The 24,000-nt window shown below is 39.9% G+C and overlaps 2 protein-coding genes and 1 pseudogene across 2 annotated transcripts; all 3 read left to right on the top strand.

Annotated features, from left to right (window-relative positions):
* The window catches only part of LOC145468646 (phosphatidylinositol phosphatase PTPRQ-like), a 67,523-nt pseudogene extending 52,905 nt beyond the window's left edge, over positions 1–14,618 (top strand).
* On the top strand, positions 9,866–14,618 carry LOC145468647 (uncharacterized). Its single transcript, XM_081452363.1, has 4 exons — positions 9,866–10,195; positions 12,609–12,841; positions 13,698–13,919; positions 14,281–14,618. Exons 2-4 carry the CDS (start codon positions 12,619–12,621, stop codon positions 14,616–14,618), a joined length of 783 nt encoding a protein of 260 aa, XP_081308489.1. The 5' UTR covers positions 9,866–10,195; positions 12,609–12,618.
* A 5,187-nt stretch (positions 14,619–19,805) lies between these two features.
* Positions 19,806–23,516, top strand: LOC145468551 (protein FAM151A-like). Its single transcript, XM_081452290.1, has 2 exons — positions 19,806–19,885; positions 20,532–23,516. The coding sequence occupies exons 1-2, from the start codon at positions 19,855–19,857 to the stop codon at positions 22,055–22,057; spliced, it is 1,557 nt and encodes a 518-aa protein (XP_081308416.1). The 5' UTR covers positions 19,806–19,854; the 3' UTR covers positions 22,058–23,516.
* Positions 23,517–24,000: the final 484 nt, after the last annotated feature.

Here is a 24,000-nt window from a genome sequence, read left to right as displayed (position 1 = left end):
CGATGTTCTGATCACTAGAACTCTTCGAGTTTCTTCACGTCAAAAATAAAAGAACTTCCTTTGAAAACGTTATCACATGTATCAGACATTTTGTTTAGCATTGGTAGTATTACCGTCCTCTGAATATCGCAAATTTTAACCATGACCATTTTACTCACCGCGAAGGCTTGTTTCTCAAGCTAACAGCGCGCTGAAACCTTTATTCGAAAGTTGAAACGTTTAAATTCCTTTCGGAAAATTTCCTTTTAAATGACACGCACGACGTAAAAATGGGTTTTATATAAAACTGGTCAGATACTGGTACTGGTCAGAAACCAGACAACATACCGTACCTTTCCTTAGAAATTGCTGTGCATGTTGTGGTAGTTTCTTTCTGTTTTGTTCAGTTTAAAGAACTATAATCGCATGTTGTCAATTCAAAAATTTGTTTAATATAAGTTCTCAAAATACTGTACACCGTTAGGGATTTTAGAGGCTTTGCAAGGTAAGAGGTGATGCAGTTCATTTTCTTTTCTTGCCATGCTTTTAAAGTCCAATCAATACATTAAAGTAAGCTCCAATGATCTTCCTCTCATAAACTACTAGCTTAAATTGGCATAGTGATCTCTGGCAGGCTTTTGTTTTCATAGACATCACAGAGCAGGACACCCAGATCTAACACTAGTAAATACCAATAGGAAGGTCTATGGCAAACGCTAAAAGAAGCACGTCATTAATTAGTAACTCATCATAGTAACACAGCAAAGCCCAATCAACCACCATTCAAAGTTAACTTGTTTTGAACTTTTCTGTCAGAACCTGATGGCCCTCCACAAAATGTAACAGGCCAGAACAGCAGCTCAACAAGCATCTTGATCACTTGGGATGAAGTTCCAGCTGATAAACAGAATGGTATTATCACGGGTTACACCATTACTTACCACTCACAAACAGAGAATGACGATGGAAGTGTCTCGGTTGGTGCCAATATTCGTCTAAAGAATTTGACAGAACTAAAGGAGTACGTCAACTACAGTATCATAGTGTTTGCATCTACTGTAAAAGGAAATGGACCAGCCAATGATCCTGTTATTGTAGTTAGAACAGACCAGGACAGTAAGTACTTTATATTTGTATCCTTTTCTTGTGGGTGTTATGGTAAATTTTGTGGCTACTTGGTATTAGAATTTCATAAGCGGTTTACATGTTAAGAGATCATATAAGGAAAGTCTGCATAGTACGAGCCAAGTTGCCCATCAGGCAGGTGCATATCTCCGCTTTCAGTGGCATCAAGCGACTAGGAGTTTTTCTACTTCTCCCTGGTTGAGATGCTAGTCCATTGCATGATTAGCCCCAGCATTAAGTTCGCCAGTACCCATTTCTACACCTGGGTGGAGAGAGTCACTGTGAGAGTTAAGTGTCCTGCCCAAGAACACGACACAATGACATTTGATGCCTTCGATCAGGGCTCGAACCAGGACCTCTCGATCCAGTGGCGCGCGCACTAACCATGAGGCCACCGTGCTTTCACAATAGATCATATTCATGTGCAGATGATTTTCATTCCTTTTGTGTGTTTTAAATCAAATCATTACGGAAACACCAAAGTACTGCTTTTTAAACAAAAACGATCGATTTCAGGCAGTATTGGAAGTACAGCTAAGTCGTCACCCTCTCTTTACCCGGTCGCAAAAATGTACTAATATAATCAGTTTACAAGTGAATATATGAAATATCATATGTTTGTACTGCGGAGAAACATGATTGATCATCGCAGTTATGCACACAACTTAAGCAGTTGTGAAGTTAAAACCTGCGTTCGAATCCCGTTCAGCCCTAGAATTTTTTTTCAGGCTTTAATTTCACAACTGTTTAAGTTGTGTGCATAACTACAATGATCAATCATGTGTTCATATGTCTTTCTCCATAGTTCAAATATATGTTTTTTCATATATTCGCTTGTATTCTTCACCATCTACGGCCCGGGTGTATTACAAACTCACAAAGTGACCAGCTTCCAGATGGCTTGATAGCTCGGTTGGTAGAGCAGTGCACCGTTATCGCAGAGGTTATAGGCTCGAATCCCGTTCAGGCCTGAAATTTTTTGTTTTTTTTTTCATACTTTAATTTCACAACTGCTTTAAAAGTTGTATGCATAACTGCGATGATCAATCATGTGTTCGTACATAATCAGTTTAATACTGCAAACCAGATTTGCGTTAAGTGACCACCTCTGTTAAGCGGCTGAGGTCACTGCTTTGCCGTTCCAACCAGAGATTTTGTATTGTTTTTAACTCTATTTAACGGCTAACGAGAATACTGCTTGGTGTTAAAAAAAATAGAGGTTTCCGCCATATACGTATAAGGCAAATTTCTGCTGAGCGAACGCCTATCCGGTGGCCACACTTTTGTAAGTGACCCATGCTCATTTCTCAGGGGCGGCTTCTTAATAGACGTTTGACTGCAGCAACCTTTATGTTATACCATGTTTCTTGTATGTACATATCACGCGTGTACAGTTTACCCTCCACATCAGATAGCTAACATTAGACATATCCTTGACAACCTTAAGGTAATTCCCCTGAAATAATACTGCACATAGATTTTGGTTCAAACTTTGTCCACTGAATATTTATCATATGAGAACTTTAATTACAAAATAAAAAAGGGGGTGCCCATGCTCGCTAAGGAGCAGTGAGGCATTAAAACTGTCCCATTTTAGCATTATTTAATGCTTATTACAAGAACGCATTCCAAGTTATTGTAAACTCTTTGTGAGCCCAGACTCATGAAAACACGCCTCAAACTACAGTCAACGCTTGTGTCGGACACAAATAAACTTTTTAAGTTTGATTTTGACAGACAGCTGAATCCTTGTTAAAATATTGGAACCAAATTGCTTGCCACGGTTATCAAACTGCAAAATAGAAAAGACTAAAGTGCAGCTGCTATTTTCCTTATTTATTCAATTTTCAACTGTAGAAATCAGATCAGTCTTTTCTCACGCAAAGCTAATGATTAGTTGATTAACATGACTGGAAAAAAATTTGCGGTGCCCAAGTTCGTTAGTGAGCTATAGCCATTTTTCAACTGACAGAACTCAATATCAAGGCAAATCCACCATGTTTTCAATATGCGCGTGCACGAACGCGCGCTAAAGACGTCATAAATTATGCGCAGTAAGGATGCGCCATGCAAATGTGAGGAATCACCTTAAGAAACACTTCTTTTGGCAGTCTTCGTAGGAATAATATATGAAAGCCTAGTGACAATCATTACAAAATTAACTTGTTTTGAACTTTTCTATCAGAACCTGATGGTGCTCCACAAAATGTAATAGGACAGAACAGTAGCTCAACAAGCATCTTAGTCACCTGGGATGAAGTTCCAGCTGATAAACAGAATGGTATCATCACGGGTTACACCATTACTTACCAGTCACAAACAGAGAATGACAATGAAAGTGTTTTGGTTGGTGCCAATAATCGTCGAAAGAATTTGACAGGACTTAAGGAGTACGTCAACTACAATATCACAGTGTTTGCATCTACTGTGAAAGGAAATGGACCAGCCAATGACCCTGTCATTGTAGTTAGAACAGACCAGGACAGTAAGTACTTGATATTTGAATCATTTTCTTGTGGGTGTTATGGTGGATTCTGTGTCTGCTTGGTTCTTGTTTGTTAATCACTTTGGAGCTGACCTCTCCTGTGTAAAATTGGTTTCGTTAACCAGTCAGAGACAGTAAACTGAAAATATCAATGAAAGGAATTTTGTCAAAGAAAATAACCCGTGCACTTTGAAGGACGGTAGAAATGTCCGGTATTAGAATTCCATAAGCTGTTTACATGGTAAGGGATCATATCAGTATAGATGATTTTCTTACCTCTTCTTTTTTTTTTAAATCAAATCATTACGGGAAGACCAAGGATTCTTTTTTAAACATGAACTATTGAGAGTGAAGAATGATCATCGCAGTTAATTTTCCAATTTAAGCAATTGGAAAGAAGAAGCCTGAAAAAATAAGGGCTTCAACGGGATTCGAACCCGTGACCTCCGCGATACCGGTGCGATGCTCTACCAACTGAGCTTTGAAGCCACACATTGGGAGCGAGGTCTATTAATTGAGTTCATATCTTCCCGTGAGGAGTGAAATGATGTGAAGTTTATATGAAATAGTTCATATATGAACTGCGGTTGTAGATGAGAGTGAAGAATGATTGTGTCCTGTACTCCAGGGTATCATTGAACAGCCACGTGCTAGGCCATTTGATTTCCTTTAAGCTTTTTTCTAGTTCTTTTGAGCGGCTACGCGTTTTTTCTGTGTTAGGCGTTGAAACATTGGACGCTTCCACCACATACAAGGCAAATTTATGCTGATTAAACATATGTCAAATGGTCACACTTTTGTAAGTGACCCATACTCATTTCTCAGGACCGGCTCCTTAATAGGCGTTTGACTGCAACAACCTTTCTGTTATGCCATGTTCCTTGTACGTACATATCACGCGTGTACAGCATTCGCGCTACATTAGGTAACTAACATTAAACATGTCTTGGACAACCTTAAGAAACAGTTCTTATAGAAACAAACAGAGAATGACAATGGAAGTGTTTTGGTTGGTGCCAATGATCGTCGAAAGAATTTGACAGAACTAAAGGAGTACGTCAACTACAATATCACAGTGTTTGCATCTACTGTGAAGGGAAATGGACCAGCCAATGACCCTGTCATTGTAGTTAGAACAGACCAGGACAGTAAGTAATTTTAATTTGAATCCTCTTCTTGTGGGTGTTATGGTGGATTTTGTGGCTGCTTGGTTCTTGTTTCTTAATCACGTTTGAGCTGACCTCTCCTGCGTAGAATGGGCTTTTTTAGCCGGTCAGAGGTTAAAAAAACGTATCACTGATATCAAATTTGTGTAAGTAACGATCTCAAAGAAAATAACCCGTGAGCTTTGCATATATGACTGGGTAGGAATGTTTGGTATTAGAATTTCATAAACGGTTTACATGGTAAGAGATCATATAGGGAAAGTCTGCATAGTACGAGCCAAGTTGCCCATAAGGCAGGCGCGTAACTCCGGTTTCAGTGGCATCAAGCGACTAGGAGTTTTTCTACTTCTCTCTAGTTGAGACACTAGTCTATTGCATGATAAGCCCCAGCATTAAGTTCGCCAGTACCCATTTCTACACCTGGGTGGAGAGAGGCACTGTGAGAGTTAAGTGTCCTGCCCAAGAACACGACACAATGACATTTGATGTCTTCGACCAGAACTCGAACCAGGACCTCTCGATTCCGTGGCGAGCGCACTAACTATGCCTGTTAATAGATCATATACATGTACAGATGATTTTCATTCCTTCAGTGTGTTAAATCAAATCATTACGGGAACACCAAGGATTGTTTTTTAAACAAAAACGATCGATTTTAGGCAGTATTGGAAGTACAGCTAAGTCGTCACCCTCTCTTTACCCGGTCGCAAAAATGTACTAATATAATCAGTTTACAAGTGAATATGTGAAAAATCATATATTTGAACTGCAGAGAAAGAAGTATGAAGACATGATTGATCATCACAGTTATGCACACAACTTAAGCGGTTGTGAAATTAAAGCCTGGGTTTGTATCCCGTTCAGGCCTAGAATTTTTTTTTTTTTTTTTTTTTTTTTTTTTTCAGGCTTTAATTTTACAACTGCTTAAGTTGTGTGCATAACTACGATGATCAATCATGTCTTCATACTTCTTTCTCCGCAGTTCAAATATATGATTTTCATATATTCTCTTGTGTCCTTCACCATCTACGGGTATATTACGAACTCTTAGGATAGCCAGCTCTCAGACGGCTTGATAGCTCAGTTGGTAGAGCACTGCACCGTTATCGCAGAGGTCATAGGTTCGAATCCCGTTCAGGCTTAAATTTTTTTTTTTTTTTTTTTTTTTTTCAGGCTCTAATTTCACAACTGCTTAAGTTGTGTGCATAACTACGATGATTGATCATGTCTTCGTACATAGTCAGTTTAATACTGCAAACCAGATTTGCGTTAAGTGACCACCTCTGTTAAGCCGCAGAAGTCACTGCTTTGCCGTCCCAACCAGAGATTTTGTATTGTTTTAACACTCTATTTAAGGGCCAACGAGAATATTGCTTGGCATTTCCTTATCCTGCCGGAATTGTTGAAAGGAAAGAATGAGAAACTTAACTTGAATAAAGAGTGTACATAGGCACATCAGCATGAGAGATGCCTTTGTTGAAAGCACAATAAGGGGATTGTGTCCTGTAGTATGATTAAACAACCACTTGCTAGGCCATTTGTTTTTGTTCAAGGTTTTTTGTAGTTCTTCTTTTTGGCGTCTAAACTTTTTTTGTCTGTGTGCGTTAAGAAATGGAAGTTTCCATCACATCCAGTGTTAATTTCTGGTAAGCACCTATCAAGTGGTTTCACTTTTGTAATTGACCCATGTTCATTTTCCGTGGGTTGCTTAGACGTCTAGCTGCAACAACCTTCCTGTTATACCATGTTTCGTGCATGTACATATCACGCGTGTACAGTATTCACGCTACATCAGGCAACCAACATTAGACATTTCCTTGACAACCTCAAAAAACAGTTGTTGTAGAAGTCTTCGTAGGAATCATATATGAAAGCCTAGTAGCGATCACTGCAAAGTTAACTTGTTTTGAACTTTTCTATCAGAACCTGATGGCCCTCCACAAAATGTAACAGGCCAGAACAGCAGCTCAACAAGCATCTTAGTCACGTGGTATGAAGTCCCAGCTGATAAACAGAATGGTATCATCACGGGTTACACCATTACTTACCAGTCACAAACAGAGAATGACAATGGAAATGTTTTGGTTGGTGCCAATGATCGTCTAAAGAATTTGACAGAACTAAAGGAGTACGTCAACTACAATATCATAGTGTTTGCATCTACTGTGAAAGGAAATGGACCAGCCAATGACCCCATTGTTGTTAGAACGGACGAGGATAGTAAGTATTTTTTCCTGACTGACTAGCTGAGTGATAAGTACAGTTTGAATAACCAAGAACTAACCATACTTTACGAAATAAGTAAGTCAGAATGTTTTTAGCCAGGAAAGAACATAACAGTCGAAAGACTGACAAACCATTTGCCCTTTGGAATTTAGAAATGTTGGTTTTTTAGAGAAAGAAAAACCGCAAAAGCCGGAGAAAAACCAGACCAGAACGAACAACAAACTCAACCCACATATGACGCCGTTTCTGAACTTAGGCCACATTGGTGGGAAGCGAGCTCTTTGACCACTACGCCATCCGTTATGATGGTTACTTTTTATATTCAAACGTTGGTCAGCATCCAAGCTGCTTCAAGTTTATTTTCGGTTGATAGTTGACTCGGGCTAGGCCCTCGTCGACTATCACGCGATAAAAATCGAGAGCGAATAATTTGATTGTTTTAGTACAAGTCTACTTGTTGTTAAAAATATTATCTAAATCCTCTTCGCAGACACTTTGTAAATGCAAAGTAGCTACCGCTATTTGTTATCAACCGCACACTTCTAGGCTACTCACTAATCTGTAACAGAATAGACAGCGTGTAGTGCAGTCAAATAAGAGAACGGCATTCGTGATGGAACGCTAGTAGATTTATACTATTTAAAATAATACAAATGTGATTCTCATTGAAAAATCAACAAGATTTCCGCAAAATGGGCAATTTCATACATTAGCAAGAGGAATCAGGTAAAGCTTGTCAACCCCTTCCTAAATGCAATGTTGTTTAGGATTAAGAAGCACCCTATTTGTAATAATAGCATCGTCTTGAGTCTTGAATCAGCTACTTGGAGGCTAATCAAAGTCATCACAGTGTTACAGTCAGTAGCATTTGTTATTCAGAATTACAAAAATTGTTTAGTTTGCTTGATGTACATGGTGTACATGGTGAAGTTGTTGCCGGGCTGATACAGTGTTACGTCATGTTAGCAGATAAAAATTTAACACTTTTTACATTCCTTTCAGGACCTAGCGCTCCTCCCCAGGATTTAATATTATACGACACAACTTCCACTTCACTCTTAGTGAGGTGGAGTGAAGTTCCATCTGCGGACAAGAACGGTATCATTCGTAGTTATACCGTGAGCTACCAGGCGATCAGTTCTTTACTCGTTGAAAACACAACAGTCTATGTTCCTACACGTGAGGTGAATCTAACTGGGCTGGTAAAGAATATGAACTACAGCGTCAGAGTTTTGGCGTCTACCGACAAGGGAGATGGACACTACAGCGATCCCGAATTTTTCGTTACAAACCAAGATGGTGAGTTAGCGTTCAGATTTCCTCGCATTATTTGGGAATAATCATACAAGTAAAGGTGTTCAGAAAAGATGTAACAAATAAAGGCTAGAGACGCTATATAGTAAGATCTATTATGGGTTGAAAACACGAAACGCTGGAAAACTTTTAAGGAGTTCAGATAGTTACAGGAAAAAACCCTGGACAAGAATGAAGAGGCTAACAAACCGCTTGTAATTTGATTTCTATCTGTTAATTTGTTTGTGATCGTCATTGTCCATTCCCTCGCGGTAGAGATCCGGGCTCTCTTAAACGTTATCTGTATATATCTGTTTAATAGCTGCGATACCATTACTATCAATACCATTATTCTTTGTTCAGTACCTGGTGCTGCTCCTGAGAATGTGAGAGGACACAACACCAGCTCAACTAGTATCTTAGTCACCTGGGGTGAAGTGCCAGCAGATAAACAGCACGGTAAAATCCTTAAATACACTGTCATTTACGAGGAGTCCGAGGGAGATGCAGAGACGATGGTATGGGTTGATTCACCCTCCCGTCAAATTGAGTTAACAGAACTTATAAAGTATACGGTATACAACATCCAGGTGTTAGCTGCAACTTTGAAAGGTGATGGACCACGCAGCAATCCCATCACTGTATGGACGGACCAAGACGGTAAGTACGAGGAAAACAACATTAAATTTTTGGTGCAGAGGTAGGGAGACTCGGTTGGTTTTCAACTCATGCCCTCAACTAAGGTGAAGAGCATGCAGAAAAGTTGGCTATAAGGCTATATTCATGTGCAAATCATTGTCGCCACTAAAAACAAACAATATACAAGTCGATAACAGGTAAGGGTAATAGCCTGTGTGAAAACTTAGTGGCCATCAGGACGGACACACAGTCTTGAACAGGAGAAAACTATTTTACAGGAAAAGTCGTTTTTTGATCATTATCAAAATTTTTGAAGAAAAACAAAATCTTAAGTGGAATGGTATACCATAAAATAAGTACATGGACAATCCCTTTCCCTTCCCATCGGCACTAATAGTAGTTAATCTCAATATAACAACTGGTATTAACCCTACTTGCACCCAGTTTACAAAAGCTCAAATTTTTGTATGTTGCAGTACCTTCGAAGGCTCCTGTACTTACTTCTGTAAAGGTACTGAGCAGTACTAGTGTCGAGGTGGAATGGCAGCCAGTTCCTGAAGAGTTTACACACGGTGTCATTACAAAGTACGTCATATTCTACACAGCTGAGAGAGGGACGGGCGAAAAGGAAGTACCTGCGTCGCTTCTGAAAGCGGTCGTAAATGGGCTTAGTCAGTCTACAACATATTTATTTCGAGTTAGGGCTGAAACTGTGAGGGGTGCAGGTCCAAAAAGCGATCCTAAAAATGAGACAACTGAAGGTAAGGATATGTATGCTTTTCATGAACACGGCAAATAGCAGTTACCAAAAATTCAGCTGTATAGTAAAGCAGTAAAACTTGAAGCAAATGAACAATATTATTTTGAAATTGAGCGAAACATCTAAATGGCGGTAATTAATGCTGAAGTTAGACTGTTCAAACGAAGTGATACAAGCAACACCCGTGGTAGTATTATCCACGATAGAACTGGGTACTATGTCTTAAAATTACTTTAGAGGAGTATGGCCCATATGTGGGATCAACTCTCTCACCTTTCTTCATTGTGCGTTGAATATTGGCTAGGAAAAACTATCAACTTCCAAACGTAAGTTCCTGCCAAAATCAGTTTCACCTTGCCAGATAGTATGTTGACGTTTCAATCAAACTAATGTACCTATACCTATATGTTGTTTTTCAGACCCACCGACCGCTCCGACGCCTCCCGATGGCAACATTGGAACAACAGAAGTGTCTGTCCCCTTTAAAACTAAGAAAGAGTTAAGTAATGGCAAACCTGTCAGGTAAGTGTTTTGAAATTTTGCCTTCGGTTGCTCTGTAACGCAGATTGTGCTGGGCCTCACTGAGTGTGTAGGGGATCGATCTTGTGGGTTTTTGTACTTCAGCTTACGTTACGATTTTCTATTTTGAAGAAGAAAGTACATAAAGTTTCTAAGACTACCTAGTAGCTTGTTAATTTTTAATTTCAAAGTTAAAAACAAAATTTCAAGAAACAGTTAAAGTGCACCTAACCCCAAAATTTTTTTTTCGCTAAACCGAATCTACTTGTTATTTAAAATACCTCTACGAAAAAATTTTTGGATTCGGTTAAATCCTCGATTTTCTGTGCCCCGACGAAATCTCGAAAATAGCGCCAAAACACCGCCATTTTGTTTCACGACCGAGTTTGAGGAGAATGGGTCCAGCGGCTGTTGTGACGTCTACCCAGGAAGGTCGAATATCTCACGTCCTCTCATTTCCTTCACGATGGTGCAATACACATTCGAAAAGTGCACAGAAATGCCTTCCAGAAGTGCTATCGGCTGTTGCAGCAATATCCCAGATCTAAAGAAAGATATACTGTACAATTTACTGGCGATGATCGGTCCAATAAAGACATACACGATGGTTGATTTTGGTGAACCGAAACGAGCGAACTGAGTCTGTGAGAACCATTGAAGAACTCTCACTTGAATTTGTTCCGTAGACTTTCAAACGCTATTTTCAAAATTTTCTGCTTAAAGCCAACCAGCAATTTGTCGAAATACTACCGACAACCTATGTCTTCCAATCCCGCAGTATTTATAACATAGCCGGCAAAGTTGTGTGATCGATCAAGAAGCGTTACGACCAAATATACTGATATGTAAATAGGTCGCAACTGTACGCCGCCAACCAACACAATTTCTCTTTCGATTTAGATAAAAGTCGAAGATTAATCCTTGAGAATTACATGATAACAAAATTGTTACACTCACAGAGTTTTTCGAAGGTTTGGAAATCAGCAGTGCGACAAACATTCTATGCAATAGTGTCGAAAATATGACCGCGTAACATTCATGTCTGCGGACCGCTTAGGGAACACATCCTTTTCGCTTATCCGACGAATTTCACTGCAAACTTTGAAAAAAATTTAAACTGGTTATTTGGAGTTAAGACTTAAAACGTGTGAAATCGGTAATTGTATGAAATGTTTTCTTCCCAATTCCGCCTTGCTTCCCGCAGCTTCAAAAATACAGGCCCAAACAATTCTACGATTTTCAATCGATCGAAGCCAGTGTTTTGGAGGTCATCAAGTCTCAAAAACTGCAACACTTACGTCGCTCTTACAAACATGAAGCATCCCAGAAAGTAAAACACAAACTGGATTTAATAGAACAACCATACCTTGACAAAATACATTCTCGCAAAGGACAAATGTAAACGGGCTATAAACACGCGTGGGAGTCTCGTGTTTAGGTAACGAAATTACCATCCAAAGCAGTCCTTGAGTTTTCATTTCTGCTTTTCGTTTGCCTGCTCCTCCACTTCGTATCTAGCTTTCCATTCCTAATATACAAGCAGCTCGTCCGCAAAGAAGTCTTCCCTGTCGTCGCTTGAAATATTGCAAATTGTTCTCAAAGCTCTAAGCAGTGAGTTCACATTTGTCGAACGTGCTCGATCGAAGTTTATTTCGGTGTCTTCCGAATCGAAACCTAACTCTGACTCCAGAGCGAAAAAGAAATGATTCTGGAACAAAACTTGAACGTTTTAGTCCCAAAATATATTGGAATGATTTCTTTTGTTTTTCATTTTCTCAAGCAAATACAGAGAGCTGACTGAGGCGCCATTGTGTTTGGTTCCTGGGTAGACGTCATCAGCAAAGCCGCCCCAGACTCCCTAAAACGCGGTCGCGTAACACTTCAGGTGCGACTTTGAAAGGACACAGAAAATCGAGGATTCAACCAAATTCAAAAATTTTTTCGCCCAAATGCTTCGAATAACAAGTGGATTCGTTTCAGCGAAAAAACATTTTTGGGGTTGGGTGCACTTTAAGAGCCACCTTAAATTTTGAATAACTTACGGTAGCGCTGAATTCCCTTCAAGAAAAGCTTGCAAACAGTTGCATCTTAACATGTGATCACAGGAATCCATGACCCATGGGTTCCTGGTGATCCATGATTATTTTGTAAAACAAATGGTTGCGGTTACCAAGCTCGTTTATTAGTTACTGGCACCTAAAACTAAAATTAATGGTGCAGGTTGTAATGTTTCTATAGTAAACCTACTAGGTCAAAACAATGACCAAAACGTGTTCTGCAATGATTGGGCGTTTGTTTGATACCATTATTGTAGGAAACATTGGTAATATAATCTCTTAAAGTATGACTATTATAAAATGCTGGGTACTATTGTAGGCTACCTTATGTGAAAACACCTTAATACACTCTTTTACAGCTTTTATCAAATGATCGTCACACCCTTAACAGATGGGCAAAACCCAGGAAAATCATCAGACGAGCAATACGTTAAAGTCATGCGAAATTACGATAACCAAGTGAAAGGAGAACCTTATATTACGGCTGAGTTCGCCAACGATCAGTCACGGACATCATTTCCTGTTGGTGACGGGAAGCATTATTCTAGAGATGGTGTTACTGAAGATAAGAGAAAGCGCAGAGAAACATCATGTGAGTCAGTTCACAACAAATGGCGTGACTACTAAAAATAAGGACCGTATACATCCATTTATGAGAATGTATATATTTACTTGAGAGCACGTTGGCTAAAGTTTGAAATTTTAACCCCCAACGTGTAAGTCAAAAACCAATAAAAATTAAAGTTAAAACAAGTTTTTATAGGGAAAAAATGAAATGAAAGCCTAGAACAACAGGTTGTCATAAATGATTTGCTTTGGGATTAAAATTGCTCAGATTTATCAGAGATCGTAATTGGCATAATATACGTTTATTGCAAAGTAGCAAAGTACTATACCCGTATCAAATAGTCTTTCACACTAGCAACGAGCACGTTTCCCCAAGAGAACTTATAGAGATTTATTAGTAGACTTCAAATATATAAAATTCTTCCCGTCTTCAAAGTTTATGCATCCTTTAGAATAACATTTTTGAAACATTTCGAAAACTATGGTGAACTTTGAGAATGTATGACGCCACTGTGACGTAAGATGGTGTCAGAATTTGGACAATCCCCACTTAAAATAAAGAATAATTTATAATATATAAGTGTAATTAGTTGGACGGTTGAAACCGTTTGCTTGTTGGCTTGTTTGTTTTTGTTGTTGTTGTTGTTGTTGTTGTTGTCTTTTGTTTGTTTTGTGTTATTGCGACTTCATTGCCATCATTTCAGTTTCTTCCACCAGCACCTGGAGGGTCCCTTTATCCCTTTAATATATAAAAGTCAAGATACATTTTTCTAGACTCGGGAGGGCTTCATTTCTCTCCTAATAATTCATTTTGTCAGTTCTTATCGGAGTACGCACGGAATTGATTTAATCCCGGGGTGCCCTTCTGTCTTTCCTTTCAGCTTTGAGGTATAAAAACGGAAAGCTTGAAGAAGGCACAAGATACGCGGTCTTTCAACGATCTTTTGCCGAAGATGGTGATTATGAAAATGAGGGATTTATTACGTTTACCACCAAAGATGGGATCCCGACAACAACTTTGGTAATATCAATAGTTGTTGGGTTACTTGTTCTTGTGATCATGGCTGGTGGGATTGTAATGTGGCGTCGAATGCATCCTAATGGTGAGTTTTAACTTTTTTATCTGTATACAGTTCAACCCCCATTAAACGGCCACCCTCGGGGAAATTGGTATTGGCCGCTTATTGGCGGGCGGGCGGGCGGGCGGGCGGGCGGGCGGGCGGGCGGGCGGGCGGGCGGGCGGGCGGGCGGGCGGGCGGGCGGGCGGGCGGGCGGGCGAGCGGGCGGGCGGGCGGGAGGACAGGCAGGCAGGTAGGCAGACAGGCAGGCAGTCAGGCAGGCAGGAAGGAAGGAAGGAAGGACGATCAGCAAAACAGTTACTATCTATGACATTTCAAAACGAAATAAAATGCAGCTTTGAAAAACACGCTGCTCTTTTTTTTTTCTGGTTCTTTCATATTCTAGCAGAGACAAAGTCAGTTTCAAGGAATTCTCAACAAGGTTCCACGCAAGAAATCTTAGAGTTGTCTCCATATAGTCAACCATCCACAGAACCGAGTTACTACAACACTACTCTTAACGAGTTAGAAACTGAAGGGCAATTCACTTATGAAGTTGTTGATGACGCACGTTCTGGCCAGATTACTCATTATGATGACATTGTTCCACAACAGGAGGACACTTACGCGGAGATCGATCCAGGAGGCCATTACCAGACATTAAATGTAAACCGTCAGGTTATATACGAAGGGTGTGTGAAGCCGAAGCCAATCTTAGGCCGAGCCCCACTGTCAAACTCGTGAGAGTTATTACGATGAGTACGAAGACATATCACTTTCCTTCTGCTTCGTGTGCTGTGCACAAACGACGTAAAAAAAGAAAAGAAAAAAGGGAGCCATATACACCAGAACTCGGCCACTTACAAATAATGTTAAAAGTAGAAGTGACGGCACTGTCGAAAAAAGTTAAAACGTACTTTCGGTGTGTTATTTGACCTCTAAATCCTTGAATATAGATAGATAGATAGACACCTGTATTTAACAGCAAAAAGTCAAAACGTAAAATTTTAGGGTAGTCCCTTAAGGGAGCTTACAAAGCATCTCTGCTATCAGTAGGAGCCCCGAAGCTATTACCTAACATAGATTACACAATAATAGGATATATTTAACAACTAAAGAAGCCTAAGTCGTGTATTACACTGTGATAAAACACGACGGGCATTTGAGAACACGAGGAAAATGTGCTACTGTGTTCTACATTTCTCGAGTGTTCTCGAATGTGCGAAGTGTTTTATCATAGTGTAATGCACGGCTTAGGCTTATTTATTTGCTTTATGATATAGAGGTAATGTGGCGAAGAACAATAAAACACGCTTTTTCTATGTTTTATACTCTGTTATAATAAAGTTTTCATATAATGCGCTCTCTGACTGGCTGAAACAGCGTGCTTTATCAGAGAACAGAGCAGGGATTGATAACAGTAAGCTGGCTTTTAAATTTTTGCTCCGGAATTTTGCCAAATTTGACCTAAATTAAACATCCCCTGTGATTCAGACAAACTCAGTGGAAACGAGTTCTATGTCTACAGTAAATATGGCTCACGGAAACCACTGTTAGCGACAGTAGAGTGAAAACAGTACTAAAATAACCAGTTTTGCTAGATTCCGGTCGACAAAACAGGTAGCGAAATAAACAAATTCTCAACCTAACCAGTGCTTCGATAAAGACAAATTTTTTACGAAGGCAGAACTTATACTAAAGAAGTAAAACAGCGACAGAAAACAACAATTGAGCTGTCTCTGTTTATGATGAGAAGCTTTATTTTTGTAAAAATGCTCAATTGCTCAAAACAACACTCACATTCAGTGTAGTAACACTCGTTCTCTGGTCATCTCAGCGAAGTGAACCAACGAGTGGTCAGCTCAAAGCTTGCTCTAGATATTCTCCTCTGTGGTCGAAGTAAAACCGGTGGGAGTAGTTTAGCCTGTCTAATTTTTACGCTAGTTCGGGCAATCTTGCTGCAAGCGGCTGCAAGCCGTAAATAACTGTAGCTCCTTTCAAATTCAACTCAGCATTTCGCATTTTCATCCGCAAGCTTTGAGCTCCTGGTTTCGTAGTTTCCATTGGAAAAGTGCACGTTTTCATGAGCCACAATACGGACGGATTCCTCTGGACTACAAATTTTTACCTGCCTTTAAATTCTTATTTGAAAATTAACTAAAAAGCGAACTTTGAAGGCATCGTTCCTCTCTCGAAAGTCGCTCGAAACTACTCGAAACTGAAAGCTTTAAAATAGCTGAAGTCCAATTTGTGATTGACAGTTGTCGCTTCGTTAGCCAATCAAATTATTTGAACAATTCCAACAAGACTTGGGATTGGCTTATTTTAGCTTGCCTTGTCAGAGAACAGAGCACGGCTGACGCCACTTTTACTCGTTTGGAAAATAAAGTTTGGTTTGAAAATTCAGCCGAATGCGTGGGGAAATAGGCCCTTTGCAGCTAAGCCATCACGTGACCTGTTTTTCATAAAATTATGGGCTACAACTTAAAGAATGCCAGAAATGGAAAGAGCGCATCGAAAATATCAAAATGGCCAAGTTTGAGGCCCCCATCATTAAAGAAGGAGATTTTATGACGCTCCAAATTTTTAAAAGAATAAGAAGATTTGTATGGAAAGCGTTGTTGGAGAGCAAGGCCTTGCTCTCCAGCAACATTTTCCGTACAAATCCTCTAAATTTTCCGAAAATTCAAACTGTCGTATAAACTTACTCTTTAATTCCACGGGCCTCAAACTTGGCCATTTTGGTATTTTCGATGCGCTCTTTCCATTTCTGGCATTCTTTAATTTAAAGCTCATAATATAAAAATTTTATAGGAAAAATTTGGTCACGTGACCCCAGCTGCAAAGGGCCTATTATTGGATTCTTTACCATAAAACAAATAAAGAAGCCTTGACTGTGCTCTGTTCTGTTGTAAAGCACTGAGGAAGCGGTAGAGCACTCAAGAAAAACACGATTTCGTCTCGTGTTTTCCCCTACACTTCTTTCGTGCTCTACCGCTTCCTGCGTGCTTTACAACAGAACAGAGCACAGTCGAGGCTTCTTTACTTGTTAAATAAAACATGGGTTTTCGACCAATCAGAGCGCCAGGGCCCTATTTATATTATAAACAAAAATAAAAACGCATAGACATCTATACACCATATAGAATATTACAACAAACACTGGAAATATGACTTGCCGATATTTCGTCTCTATTTAACAAAGACTTCGTCAGGGCAACTGAACAAGCGATCAGTACCGTTGCAAAAAATACCAAGCGTAATATAAGAGTTTGCAGTGGTAAACGATGGCTGAAATATAAGAGTTTGTATAGAGAATAGAAGATGTCATCGAAATCAATCAATGTATGGGTATTTTACCGAATAAAGACTCTTGAACATTTAATGGTGTCATTCTGGAGAGTTTATAGGAGATTCGAGGAAATTTTGATTTATTTATTTACCCTACGGTGTTATTAATAACAGCGTAGGACAAATAAATCAAAATTCGCTCAAAATTTTCTTTAAACTCTCCAGAATGAGACAAAATGACACCATTGAATGTTCAAGAGTCTTTGTTCGGTAAATTACCCGTACATTGAACGAATTTAATGCCATCTTCTAATCTCCATACAAACTCTTATATTTCAGCGACAGTTCACCACTACAAAATCTTATATTACGCTTGGACGACCTGTGGATATGTGCTAGTTGATTATATGCAGCAATATGAAAATGCACGCGCGTTATCAAGCGCGCGCGTTACAACACAGACCTAAATGGAATCTAATTGCGCACTAAAACAAGTCCCTGCTCGGGTTACGGCTGCAGAAAAAGTTACCACCATTTAGAATATCGATAAAGGATTTGCGATGGTAGATTTAATTGATAGTCGGTTCGAGATATATTGATAGCCTAAAGCCTGGTACACACTTGTGAAATAAGCATAGCATTAGTGAAATAAGACCAAGCATAAGCATAAGGAAAAGAAACATGTTCCATTTTCTTGTCCTGGCGCTCACGATTATTTCACTAGTGTTAAGCTTATCTCACAAGTGTGAACTAGACTTTAGCCACAGAATGCTGGTTTTCCTCTCCTCAGTTATAAGGTAATACAAAGAAGTAATCATGGAATGTGAAAGTTTATATGGTAACTGAAAAGCTCCCCGAACTATGTATTTATTTGCAATTAACTTAGCTAAACATACGTTTTTTTTTTTCTGAAAACTAGTACACATTTTCGCAAGGTCAACCACAAAGTTTCACTTTGTTCGACTGAAGGTCAGTTTCTTCAAGCCTTACAATTAGGAAAGTAAATAACATTTGAGGCAGTTTACGCCTTTCTTACGAAAGCGATATCAGAAAAATAATCATATTTAATTCCACAGTGATTGGGAGTTTGTCTGAGAACACTATTTTGCTATCAGCCGATAAGGGATTGTACACGCGAACCTCTCGACAACGGCCACCTTGGGTACAGAGGAAAGTAACCGTTGTAGAAAGGTTGCCGTTATGGGAAGATAGGAGCGTGATATGACACCTCACACGCGAAGTAGGAATCAAGCCTAGTTGCCTTATATAATAAAAAAAACAGAGTTTGTTAGGAACCGTTCGTCAGTCGTTAATTAAATTGCCGTTGTTGAGAGGTTATTTGTCAGGTAAGACGCGCTTTAACGGTTGCCGTGGCCGTGGTAGAGAGGTGCATAATTCGTCTGGATGACCTTGCGGGTAAGTTGCTTTAAGTGCGACCGATTATGCGTCTTAGTGCAAAGACAGGCACAAGACAAATTGTGCGTCGAGACGAGCTACCTGCTTACATGCGTCTTAAACTAGGAAGAGACTAATTCTGTATTCGCTTAAGTTGGCTCAAAACAGTTTCCAGCACTTAGATTTTGATGGGTCGTTATAACCACTCTTTATCACTTGATGCTACAATCATGGTATCAAAAAACTGCCCAATCATTGGTGAACACGTTGTTATTATTTTCGTGACGCAATATGTTACCATAGCAACAGTATGATCTTCTAAAAACACCCTTGATTACATACATATACAGCTCTAGGGGCTTATAATTCAAAAACGGCACGGTGAAACTTTTTTATACTATCAACATTTAATAAGCATGATGAGTAATTAAGGGTGTTTTTAGAAGGTCATACCATTGCTATGGTAGCCTATTGAGGCACGAAAATGATAACAACGTGTTCACCAATGATTGGGCAGTTTTTTGATACCATGATTGTAGCATCTAGTGATAAAGAGTGGTTATAACGACCTATCAAAATCTAACTGTTAGAACCTGTTTTGAGCTACCTTAAATGGATCAATCGTCTGTGTGTATAAAAGATGAACATCGGATGAATCTCTTGTTCGGACGGTTAATTAAATATTGGAATTTTATGGATCGGTAAAAGCGCACTGTAGTTATGTGAAAGGAATGCCATTTTCTATTGAAAGTATGTGACAGGGCTACCATTTCTGTCGAAATATAAATGGGTATGGGTTTTGACCTCGGGGCGGGGCTTCCCTATAGATAACTTTTTTAGTAGTCCCCCTCCGACATTTCGATGTCTAAAAAAGCTGGCTTATCAGAAACCCAATTTGAATTACACAAATTATACAAACCCTTCCTCAAAAGAAGTAGAAAAATATGTTTCCCTCTATCATTGTGATCGAAAACTGGACTATCACCTCTACCTCCTTCGTTTTATCTCTTCTTGCGATTGAGTTTACTGTGGTGCGTCTATCTTCATCTGCTAAGACTCTGCCGCGTCTGAAGAAACGAATGGTATCGTCATTTAAGAAAGGGATATTTAGAGGGCTGATTTCCCCAAAGAAAGGTTGTCTTCACCGAGATATTTTTCTCCAGGCCTCTTCTCTGGTCCATTAGAAAAAGACAGTTTCCTAGGAAACGTCAGATATGGTAAATGTTGAATAACGTGGTGGAGAGTCACAAGGTGGTCACGACATCTCGAAACAGCATCGTATATTTCTCGCAAAATGAGATACGTGCTGATTGGAATAGCTCTTGGTAAGTTTAGAAACTTCTCTTTTATCCAAAGCTATCGAGATTCTGGGACAGCTATCATCTTGGGTATCTACGTGGTTCGGTATTTGCGAAGTCGATTTAAGCTAGATGACTTTGCTCGGTCTATTCGCACGCGCACGTAAGCTCAGTAATTGCAAGTTGTGAGGTTTTCAACCTCTTTTCGCTGTTAATTGAATGGCAGTTCAGTTATTGTCGATGTGTAAGTTTTCTAAATACAGCATGAGTATTTGCTCTTAACTGAATTCGCTAAACACGCCATGTAATTCATATTATGATGCTTTTGAGCAGTATTGATTAAATATTCATCTTTGTGGAATCCGAGCGTCATATAATATTCATAGAAATATTGTTATGATTAAGTGAGGCCTAGTTCACACTTGCGACATAACGTAACGACATAAACGACATAACGCTATATAAATAGTAGCTTGTGTCGCATTGTGAACATCGACATACAAGCATAAGGAAAAGATCAGGTTTTCTCCTTATCATGCTGTTATGTTGCTATTATGTTGTTATGTTCATGTCGTTACGTCGCCAGCGTGAACTACGCCGCCTTAGCGTAAATAAGAAAGTCCTTTAGTTGACCCACTTTTCACTCACGTATTTCCCATGTCGTCTTCTTCAGGACTGCTAAATCCATCAGCTATAGGTCAAGAAAGTAAACTTTGCAAACCCATTCATCACCAAGACGCACGAGATGACATTCTGGCCTTCTTTGGAGTGCGAGACGCTCTTGACATCACTTGGTTGCACGCAGTTAATTCACCGGAGAAATTGGAACAGGGCTTGTTAGGAGACATTATGATGCTAGAGGCAGATGTCTTGATGCGGAACAACATTGTGAATGGAACTCCTGTAATGGCACATCCCCCAGACGTGGACAGCAACTTAACATTACACGGCTTCTTGTCACAAACAACGAATTCGACAAAAGGAATCAAGTTGGACTTCAAGACCATCGAGGTGGTGGAACCTTCCCTGAAGATGGTTCAGAACATCACGTTCGGGCAAGAGGTCAAAACCCCGATTTGGCTCAATGCAGACATCTTGCCCGGTCCCTGCTACGATAAGGTGTGCGTTCCGGTCGACCACGCTAGATTCTTGTCTCTCTGCAAAAGGTACTTCCCTAATGGAACTCTTTCAATTAGTTGGACAACTGGGAAAAATATGACAGCCCCAGAAAACTTCTACAACTGGTCTCAAGTGCTTCCTATGGGGCAACTTGTCTCTCAGATCGCTCAGCCTATCACCTTTCCTGTCCGTGCTAATCTTGTTCAAAGGTCTTGGGAACAGTTTCACTGGTTGCTCGACCTATCAGAGACATTCACCATAACCATCTGGTCTTCCACTACGGATAATCCAGATGTCCGAGACCTGGTTGCACTACGGTATAATGTTTCTGACAAGAGGAGAATCTACTATGACCTTCCACCGGATCAGGAGAAAGCGTTTAAAGACGCGCTGGCAGCAAGCTCTGACAGAAGCGAAGGTGATAGTGAAAGTTTCCCCTGGAAAGCCACCGCTAACAAGGATTGCAAAGATGTGCTAACTGGTCATAACAGTGTGATGTTTTCGGGAGATGGTGGTCAAGTTGTATCTGAAAAAGTCCTGTACAAGGTGTCAGCTCGTGAATTTTCACAAATTGTTGGCAAAGTTTCCTTCATCAAGACTGGTGGAGAAGACGGCGAAAGAAGTGTCAGCATCACATTGCATGTGAAAGACGCAACAGGCACGGCAATAGATTCAAATCCTCTTGTCACACTGGTGCTTCATAGCAGCGGCGACGTCCAGTTCTCTTTAACCAATGGGGATGTCAAGCAGGGATCCATTCAGAGCGAAAGCGGTGTCTTCAAATTCGTGATCGTAGAGAGTTCGTCCGACGGCAGGCAGAGGTCTTTCAGTTGTGACATTACTGCGCAAGACAACGAGGAAGATAAAGTTTCCGTTTCCTTGACAACAGAGAGCGAGCCAGTAGGAGGGTACGCCCTAATTAGGGTAGGGGTACAGTCAGATGCGATTCTAGTGCAGGATGTTAGCACTGCGCTTGCAATGCCAGAGACTGCAGGAGGGAACCCTGGACGTGTTCAGTGCTGGTTTCAAATATTTGTAGTTATTTTGTCAGCGTTATTTTGCATGTTGTTGCAGATGTGAACTAACGTGTTTTGCGTAGTTAATCTGCGCTTTCTCTAAATATTCTGAGATCTTTTTGTTAGCTTTTAGGAGTTGACCAGGCGGGGTCTCAGCCACTTACTAGTGTGGTAGATGTTGCCACCGAGACCAACATTGAATTATTAAACGTTGGACAACGGGACACAATGCAGCTAGTAAGATGATAATGCCGCGTTTAGATACGAAAGAAACAGTCCAGGTTTCCAGCGAGGTACTAGCTTTTTTCATAATTATTCCTCTAAGGCTCGGAGCCAAGTTAACCAAAATGTTAAAGTATGAAAATAGGCCTATTGTACCAGAAGATATTCGTCAGAGTTTCTACTCTGAAATTTTACACATTCGGCAGTTCGAGGTTGTGTTTTTGTTGTTGTTGTTGTTGTTGTTGTTGTTTAAGCGTGTTTCAGGTGTGGGTTTAAGTAAGAGCAACGTTTGTAGGTTTCTTTGATTCGTGCAGATCCAACTTGAGAACTTGCTCTTCTCAAGCGCCTGCCAGCTGCGGAAATTCCTTCGTGACAGTGTTGCAAATTTGAAACTGAACCGAATACACTTTCAAATTGTCTTCACCTCGGAAAGTTTACAGAGAAGCCAAAAACTAATAAAATTTTAGTAATGTGACTGTTGAACCGAAATTTTCGGAAAGAGCTTATTATACAATTCCTTGCGTAGTGTTCAGGCGGTTGAACAGAAGTGAGGCTAGATTTGACTTTGTTATTATACAAACCTCGATACTCAGTATCGTGCTAACTAGTTTTTGATCTCATAACATACTAACTAAGGTGAACCAAAATCTGGCCCTCATGCCAAGGTTTTTACATTTTACAGAACTGTAAAATAGCCTATTCCGCGAAAAAAATTAAATTGAGGGCGTCCAATGTTTGTGATCGGAAAAGAGGAAAGACAAACTGGTAACCTACGTTAGATAACGGCCTAAAACAGAAGTAAAGAACGTGCTATAAGTGTAGATGCGATGCGATTAAAGTATTCAGTGTTCGTCATTCGATGGAGCGATATGTAATCTACCTTACATACATACCTTGACATTGTTAAGTGGCTGACAGTAGGATCGCTTAAATAATGTTATTATAAATCAGCCTTTACAAGGCATGGTTGTTGCATTTCTGGCTTCTGACTGTTTCAATAATCGGATGCTTTCAGTCTTGAGACAAAAAAATTAACGAGCACAAATGGTTAACTCTGATCAAGTCCAATTAAATATACTTCATCGGTGTCGGCGATGAACTCTGAGTTCTTTTGCATAAAGAGTAGTTTATTGGTGCTAACCCCTCCCTTCTTCCACCCCACACTTTTTCTCTTTTTTAAATGTGAAGTGTTCTGTTTGTAACTTTATGGTTAAAAATAAGATTTCCTTACCTCTTTAAGCATTTCTGGAGTCCGTCTTTACTGCTAAATAATTCCTAATCAGTTTCTTCGTGTTCAAGGCAAGCTGATCGATGCCTTACTCCACTCCAGATTTGAGATTCGAGAAGGGCAATAAAATTCAATTCTTTCTGCCACTTTCTTTGACAATATCATACTTGCATTTTAACAGAAATACAACATTTCAGAGGAAATTATGCTTCGTACAGGTACAACGAAAGTACAGAATACGGAAGCCGCGTGGAGTCCGGAGCTTGGGCAGTGCTTCAAACATTTCCAGCCGTGAGAGGTCTGGGTCAAACGATGCTTTGCATTCAACCAAAATCTCAAATAGTAAACTCAACAAGGAGCTATTTCTCAGAAAGAATAGTGTTTCGTTTCCGGAAAGATATTCATTCAAAGTCTGAGAAAGGCTGGGGTTTTGATATCTTGTGCATGAGAATTCCCGGGGTGAGGGGTATATGTGCTTTTAATGCGCCGCCTTGCACCGCACTGATCTGCCCATTTGCTAGAGCCTGAGCTTTTTCGTCCAGGTGAGGTTTAGTACA

Source organism: Orbicella franksi, chromosome 14 (assembly GCF_964199315.1).
Source record: "Orbicella franksi chromosome 14, jaOrbFran1.1, whole genome shotgun sequence".
In the NCBI taxonomy this organism is placed as follows: Eukaryota; Metazoa; Cnidaria; class Anthozoa; order Scleractinia; family Merulinidae; genus Orbicella; species Orbicella franksi.
The sequence above is the reverse complement of the archived record's forward strand: the minus strand, read 5'-3'. Positions and strand labels throughout refer to the sequence as shown.